This window comes from Euprymna scolopes, unplaced genomic scaffold, assembly GCF_053919585.1.
Source record: "Euprymna scolopes isolate OS-2025 unplaced genomic scaffold, ASM5391958v1 sca574, whole genome shotgun sequence".
NCBI lineage: Eukaryota > Metazoa > Mollusca > Cephalopoda > Sepiida > Sepiolidae > Euprymna > Euprymna scolopes.
In genome coordinates this window covers 10,825-19,535 of record NW_027633629.1, presented here as the reverse complement: position 1 = coordinate 19,535, position 8,711 = coordinate 10,825, and the positions used below count along the sequence as shown (strand labels likewise).

Genomic DNA, 8,711 nt, shown 5'->3' with positions numbered 1-8,711 from the left:
AAATAATAGTATTATTTATCTTCGTCCAAATAAAACATGGGCGATTTCCTAAGTAAAACGATCTTCGAGGCGAAGACGCTACTTAACCGTATTTATCGTTTAAAAAAATCAACAAGAAACATATATATATATAAAGATAATTACTTTTCACTTCATATTCATGCCCGGATATATATATATATATATATATATATATATATATATATATATATATATATATATATATATATATATATATAGAGAGAGAGAGAGAGAGAGAGAGAGAGAGAGAGAGGTGGACAAAATAAGAGAAACAACTCACATTTGGGCATCAATCTTTGAACGTGTTTTAAACAATCAAATCTTGACATATTTTAATGCTTTTTTTTGTTTATTATTTATATCATATGATATGCCTAAGATATCAAAAGCTTCTCCTATAAAACTGGCAAACCTTACGTACTTCCAAAAAGGCCAAATTGTTGGAGCTCGTATGGCAGGTGCTTGTGAAACAGAAACTGCACGAATGCTTAGCGTTTCAAGAAGTATTATCTCAAAAGTAATGACCACTTTTAAAAGAGAAGGAAAAACGCTCTCAGTAAAGCACAAGTCTGGTCGAAATATGAAGATGTCTGGAAGAACCCGTCAGACTCTTAAGCGTATTGTTAGAGAAGATCGCAAGACCACAGCTCCTAAAATCACTGCAGAGCTAAATAAACATTTACAGGACCCAGTTCCACAAAAAACTGTTCGCCGAGCGCTGTACAAATCTGGATTTTACGGAAGAGCTGCAATTAGAAAACCTCTGCTTTTAAAGACAACTGTTTCAAAGCGATTAGAGTGGTGTAAAACCCTCCAAAATTGATCCCCCGAGCAGTGGAAAAATGGGATTTTCTCTGACGAATTATCGTTTTACTATTTCCGACTACCGACCGAGTCTACGTTTGGAGACAGCCGAAAAAAAAAACATTTTATCCAGACTGCCTTCTCTCAACCATAAAGCATGGCAAGGCGTTCGATGATGATTTGGAGTGCTATTTCTTCGAAATCTGCTGGACCAATGATTACTCTTGATGGAAGAATTAACTGTCGAGACTATTTAGGAATTTTGGGTGACCAAGTTCATCCTATGTTTCAAGAACTGTTTCCGGAGGGGAACGCCATCTTTCAAGATGATAATGCCTCAATCCATACAGTTAGAATTATTAAAAATTGTCACGAGGAGCATTCCAATAAAGTTGAGCATCTGATTTGGCCACCACAATCCCCAGATCTCAACATTATTGAACATTTATGGTCGATTTTGTAGATTCAAGTAAGAAATTCATTTCCACCGCTATCTTCTCTAAAAAAAAAAAAAAATGGAGGATGTTTTAGCAGAACAATGGGATAAAATTCCTTTGGAAACAATTCACAATTTGTATGAATCAATACCTTGGAGAATTGAGGCTGTAATTGCAGCAAAAGTTGGACCTACACCATATTGAAATAAATTTTGTTGATTTTTAAGGTTTTTGTCCAACTCCTGCATATTTATATATATATATATATATATATATATATATATATATATATATATATATATATATATATATATATACTGTATTAACAAAACCAAGACTTCAAAAAAGGAATTGGTAGCAACAAAAAGTGTATTTCATTGTAAGTTACAATTGTTTCAATACCGGTTGGACAATTTCAAGCATTATGGCGTTTGAAAATCTTCACATAACCAGACTTTCTTCAGACTTCTTGAATAAAAAACACTTAACAATAGAACATTATTTAAAGAAATGTCCCTTAAAGGAAATGAAGCATGCGAAAACGTTTATCCTGTACGCATCCTTTGTCAAGAGCTTATTTAAATATTAATATATCACCTAATTTTCGTATCCTTATTTAAAAACCTGTCATAAGAAGTTTTCACAAAAACCCGTATCCATTTAATATCTTTTAATAATACTATTCATTGAATTCCTAAATTAGATTTCTATATTTCTTTATTTCACATAATTAAAAAAAATTTTTTTACTTACCTACAGATATATATATATCTATATATATCTGTATATATATATATATATATACAGATATATATATATATATATATATATATATATATATATATATATATATATATATATATATATATATATACTAGCAAAAGTACCCGTCATTGACTGGGTTCAAAAACAGCCGACAGAAAATGGACTCTGATTTATGAAAGTATGATAGGTTATGAAAAGAAAGGGTTGTAAAGAGATAGCTTCGAATTTGGGGTATCAAAACCAAAGCAGAATATGATGAAAGTAAACATAAAATAGATAAACCCCATAATTTATTATACCATACCTGTTCACACTGAAACACTTATCACAATATTCTGTGGATCTATATTAAAAAACCTTGTTAAACTTTGTGCCATATTTCCATTCTATAGAGGTCAGGTGCGAACGAACACCCCATAATTTTATCATACTATATTTCTTCAAACTGAAACATAATTATCAAAGTATACTTACGCAGATAGATATCAAAAGTCTTTATTAAAGTTTTTTCCCTATTTCCATTCCATGGAGGCCAGGCGCGAACGCAGGCTCCACAATTTTATTATACCATCCCTATTTAAGTTAAAACATACTTATCAAAGTATTCTTATGTACATCTATATCAAAAACACTTGTAAACGTTTTTTTTTTTTTTTAATTTTTTAATTTTTTTTTTTTCCATACTTTGTGGACCAGGCGCGAACGCAGACCCCACAATTTTAATGAACCACCGTTCTGCCAGATCAAACATACCCATTCCTGTGTCTCGATACATCTTCTATTATTATATCTAATCAGTTGTTTAAAATAGTCAACCATATAGGAGCCTATTCGTGACCAGACACACAAACACACACATACATTCAGCTTTATATTACACACACACACACACACACACACACACACACACACACACACACACATATATATATATATATATATATATATATATATATATATCGCTCTGTAGGTAAGTATGGAAGGAAATTTCGCCTACAACGCGCGTGGAGGTCTTTTCCGTTCTTCCTCCGTCTCTGTATCAAACTCTCTTTCTTTTTTTATATTTTCTTTCCGCCGTTGTCTATCACGACTAGCTAACCATTGTTAGTGTTATAGGGTTGTTCGGCTGTTCGATTATAACACGTTTCCTCGGGCTAAATTATTTCCATGAAATGCAAAGCCCTTACTATTTTGTTTTCTTCTGAGTTTGAACATAGACATCCGTTCCTTTTCCTTTTTCTTTCACTTCTCACAGTTCGAACTCGTGATTTTTTATTTTTTTTGTTCTAAGAATAATGCCTCCTATTTTTTTTTTTATTTCACTCGAATGGATCAGATGGGGATTACAAATTAATTACAAATTGCATTGATGACTGGACTTATGTATTTATGAGCTGCAACTTTTATCTTCTTATTGCAGATATTGACGGTGTGAGACTCTGAGAAATCAACCGCTGTTGCGGACGTGCGTCAGAAGCAGAGATACGTCACTGAGTTTGAGCATCGACATCCATTCCTTTTCCTTTTCCTTTTCCTTTCATTTCTCACAGTTTGAACTGGTCCCTTTTTAGTTTTTTGAGAATCTTAATTCTTGGAGCTGATGTTACCTCCATCGGTACTTCATTTTTGATGGGGGCGTTAATCTGGAAAGCGTCGTATGATACTTAACATTGATAATTCTATATTGTTTTCGACTGTTTCATTATATCGGAGTTTTAATTGATTAATATGTATTTTGTGGAAAAAACGTATTTCCTTTTATTAAATAGACCATTATCCCACTTCTTTTTGCGACTATACCGTCTTTCCAAAACTCGTTTCTGCCCGATATTTTCTAAAAAAAAAAAAAAACTTTAGCGTCGTCCTCATATGTTTTATACGTTGCATTATCTTTAGTAATTTTTTTTTCTTTTTATGACTTGGTAATATCCTGTCGAACACTGAACGTATCTTTCCTAATTTTTTAATGTTTTTTGCCTCCGTGTCATATTTGTCATTCTTTTTCAATGCTCTTCTAAAGGTATCGACAAACCTTTCCTCCTGTTCGTTAAACCTATGATTGTATGTTGGTGTTGTGATGTGTTCAATTGCCAACAACTCACAGTAATCCTTAAATTCTTGTCCTGTGAACATGGTACCATTGTCGCTTACAATTGTATTTGCTATTCCAAAAAGATTAAATACGTCGTCTAACGACTTTATAATGTTCGAAACTGTTGGGTGTTTGTATCTATAAATTTCAGGCTATTTCGAAAAACGTTAATCTTTAATGGTTCCTTGTTTTGTTTTGTTTTGTTTTGTTTTTGTTTTTTTGTTTTTTTCAGTTTTCTTTTCTTTTTTTTTTTCTTTTCTTTGTTTGTCAACTTTCCACGAGCGATCTTTTTTTTTACACCAGATAATTGTATCCCTTCAATGATTCTGCGTAATTAATATGAATACGTGTCCAGGGAATTTCCGTTTTCAGTCAGGGTTCAGTCCTTATCGGTGGAACTTTTGCTGCTAATTTGCAGCCTTTGCATTGTCTTACCAGATTTTCAATGTCCTGGCCCATTCTACGCCAATAACTGTAACCTCTCATCGATGACTTCATTCTGAAGATTCCAGGATAGCCCATATGGAATTCTTTCAAAATTCTCTTTCGTAAGACTCGCGGTATTACGACTTTATATGCATATATCAGCATTTCGTCGCATATCGAAAATGGAAACATCTTAATCCTTTTTTTATTTTGTTCCACGCTATTTGCTTCTTCATACTGTTGCTATATTCATCTACTTTCGTTGCTTTTTATTTCTTCCGGTGTCACCGGTAGTTCTCTAACGATGTTAATTAGTATATCCGCTTGTTCTTTATTGCTTTTTTTTAATACTGCTGTAACCATTTCTTCAAGAAATTCAGAGATTTGGGGGGGGTTATTTCATTTTTTTGCTTTTTTTTTTTTTAATTAATCTAGACAGGCCATCTGCGTGTGTAATTCTACCCGATGGGAAATGTTGCATTTTGAAATTGTAGTTAGGCAAAATAATGCTCTATTTTCGATATGAGTTAGCAGACCTTTTTTTAATCAAAAATCTACAGTAGTGGTCTGTGGTCAGTTTGTAAAACGAGTGGTACCATGAATAAACATGTGAATTTTTTTATTTGTGTACAAAATTGCCAGACTTTCTTTTTCGATCTGAGTATAAGTCCTTTTTGTCGGTAGTAAGGCCTTTGAAGCGTGAGCAATCGGTTTAGTCAATCCATTTTCAAATTTGATGCTACAATTAATTCCGTTTTCGATACTAAACACTTTTTTAATTTTTTTAAATGCTTCTTCGCATTCTTTTGTCCACTACCAATTTTATTTTTCCTTAGTAATTGATTTTACGTTGCTCTCAATTCGCGCATTTTTGGAATATACAGACTATAGTAATTTGCTAAACCAAGGAATAGGTGTAATTTTGTAATATTATCCTGTCTAGGAATGTCTTTCATAGCTTCGGTTCTATTTGGGTTAGGTTTTCTTTCTTTATGATCAATTATTTGACCCAAATATTCAATTTTGTTCATGCCGAATTCACATTTTTCAATGCCTAATTTAAATTCGTAATTCCCAATTCTCTTTAATACTTCTCGAATATGAATTTTGTGTTCGCCTACTGTTTTGCTTTTTATCAGAATGTCGTCTAAGTATGCCATTGCAAAATGCAGATCAGCTGGTATCGTATCCATAATTCGTTGAAATAAATTCGGAGCTACTTTCAAGCCAAAAGCCAAACGTTAAGGAAAATAATCCTTATGTGTGCTAATCATCAGATATTTTGCACATTCCTTCTCGACTTTAACCTGCAAATATGCCTCGAATAAATCAATTTTCGAGAAGAATTTTCCCCCACTCAACTTTGAAAAGATTTCTTCTGGTGTCGGAAGCATATAGTTCTGGTCTTTTAGATCTGTTGAAAAATCAACACATACTCTTATTTTTTTATTTTATTTTTTACATATACTCTGGGCGACGCCAACTCTAGGTAATCAACATTTTTAATCACTTCAATTTCGTCAAGTCTCTGTAATTCCCTGTCTTTCATTTCTAATGATGAAAATGTGATCTTTCCTTTTGGTGTGAGCACTGGTATTACATTGTCCTTTAACTCGAATTTTACCTAATCTTCGTACAATAACCCAGTTCGTCAGAAAATGCACTCGAAAACTTATAAATTCATATTTAAATATCTAACAAATTTTTCTAGCAGTTTAGATTTCTTTATCCCTGACACATTTAAGTTTCTATAAAAGGCATTTATTGGTTTCTCCCATAAATAAAACTGTGCCATCCCATCGATGCCGAATAGGTTTGAATTTCTTACGGGTATGACATAGATTTTACCCTTGAATGTTTAATCATCAAATTGCACACGTAAAATTCTCCTTTGAATTTTAAGCTATTTTCAGAAATACCTCTGGCAAGTTTCTCAGTGTTTTTAGCTTTGGGTGAAACAGAAGGGGGCGGATTCAATCACGGGCTCGTCAAATGTCGCTTTCTGATTGGTGTCTTGTGCTTCTCTTCTTATATATATATATATATATATATATATATATATATATATATATATATATATAATCTGTTTCCTAGCAGGTGCTTCGACCCCGGCAGCTGTGGGGATCAATTACTTGCCTATTCACCCCCGGCGACATCAGTTTTGACAGCTTCACCCCTATCGCTCAATGCGTTTTGGTTATCGACTGTCGTGTGTGTGTGTGTGTGTGTGTGTGTGTGTGTGTGTGTGTGTGTGTGTGTGTGTGTGTGTGTGTGTGTGTGTGTGTGTGTGTGTGCAATCTTAACACATGACATATATATTTTCTTTTTTCAAAATTCTTCAGATCATTTTATATCTAATCGTATTTATCCTTTTAGGTTTCTGGTCTTTTCCTCTCTTACATATAGTCGCTTTAGCACTTTTCGGCTACATTCATAACATAAATATATTTGAAATAGCAGTCACTTGTAAAATGATTTTTCGACCACACGTCTTGCAGTATTTTCTTCCCATGTTGATTAGTTGTTTCAATCTTTGTATATGGGCAATAATTTTCTCTTCTATACTTGTTCAGTAACTTATGACATTCTTCTGTAACCTTTTGCAACATTATTTCTGTATCATAATCGACAGTATTCTCGAACGCAGCTAACCCCCTGAACAAAAATTAGACATGTCACATTCCGGTTGGTTGTTTTTGTTTTACGGCATATCAGCCCTTTTCAGGTTGTTTAATGCCGAATCCAAAGATTTTGAAGAAAAATTTTTTAATAGAATATATTTGTTTTCACATCGGTTTCTATTCAACCCATAGTTGGGACCCTAACAGGTACTACCACTCCGGGTCAGAGTGGACCTGGGAGCAATGGCAATTAAAAGGTGGCTCCACACTCCCCAATCCCCAAAGTCCGCAAGCTGGGGTCTCACCACTGGATATAGTTTAAGGTTATATCCAGGATCACATGTCACATTCACCAAATATTTTCGACAATATTTCAATTGTTTCTTTAACCGAAATATCCTCTAGTTTTTTTATACCATGGTATTTCGAAGCCTAATTCTTCTCATCATAAGAGGAGAGAAAATGCTAAGTAACATAATAGGGATGCGATGTCTAGCGATAGCTACATTAGGAGCGAAATAATTTTAGTGATAGATAAAATATTAAGACTGTTTGGAGTGAGAATTGGAGAACGCATCACTGTTATATTACCTAGCATCTTTTCTCCTCTTCTGATGAGAAGCATTAAGCTTCGAAATACTATGGTATAGAGAGTTTTGCTTATTCTACACTCCTAATTGATGTATCATCCTTATTGAATGAATGAATAAATCCATATGCATTAGTGTATATTTTCATATTGTCGTCTTCTTAGTTTATTGATATTCTATATAAGCTGCAAAACAATTTGTTGAACTTATGTTATGTGTTATCCCGATATCTCCTCTTAAAAATCGATCTTAGTTTTATTTTTTTAAGTTATATATATATATATATATATATATATATATATATATATATATATTAGGCTCTTGTGGGTTGCGACGTTGTTTGGCTGTGGAATTTATTATTATATATATATATATATATATATATATATATATATATATATATATATATATTACTTTACTTGTAAATATTAGCTCTTTAATATTTATTATATATTTTAAGTTTACCATTTTGATTACCTTGGTAAACTTATTGTAATTTATATATATATATATATATATATATATATATATATATATATATATATATATATATATATATATATATACACTAGCAATTCAGCCCGGCTTTGCTCGGGCCCTATATACTGTTCATAACTTTATGTGCATATGTATATATATATATATTTAAAAGTATGACTCATGTCCAGGTAAACTACATCTAAAATTTTGGAGTGTTCAGACTCAAAATTGGCGGGGGAGTTTGGTAGAATCTGAAACGGTCAACTCTTTTAACTTTGACCTCTTGGCATCCAAATGTTCGCCCAAAAAGCTGATTTAAACCCTTGCTGCATGTCTGAATACCCTGTATGTAAAATTTCAAATGCTAAGACCCAAAATTGGCTGAATAGTTTGTTAGAGACCACAGAGGTCAAATCTTTTGAACTTTGATCTCTTGGTAGCCAAATTTTCGGCAAAAATCCGAGTAAAAAGCTTG

General features: G+C 32.7%; 1 protein-coding gene across 1 annotated transcript; it reads left to right on the top strand.

Annotated features, from left to right (window-relative positions):
• Nucleotides 1–391: 391 nt before the first annotated feature.
• LOC145275076 (uncharacterized) lies at nt 392–844 on the top strand. The gene has a single exon (XM_080127590.1). The coding sequence runs from the start codon at nt 392–394 to the stop codon at nt 842–844; it is 453 nt and encodes a 150-aa protein (XP_079983716.1).
• Nucleotides 845–8,711: the final 7,867 nt, after the last annotated feature.

Coding starts and splice junctions, on each gene's coding strand:
- LOC145275076 (XM_080127590.1), top strand. CDS start 392: ATGCCTAAGATATCAAAAGCTTCTCCTATAAAACTGGCAAACCTTACG.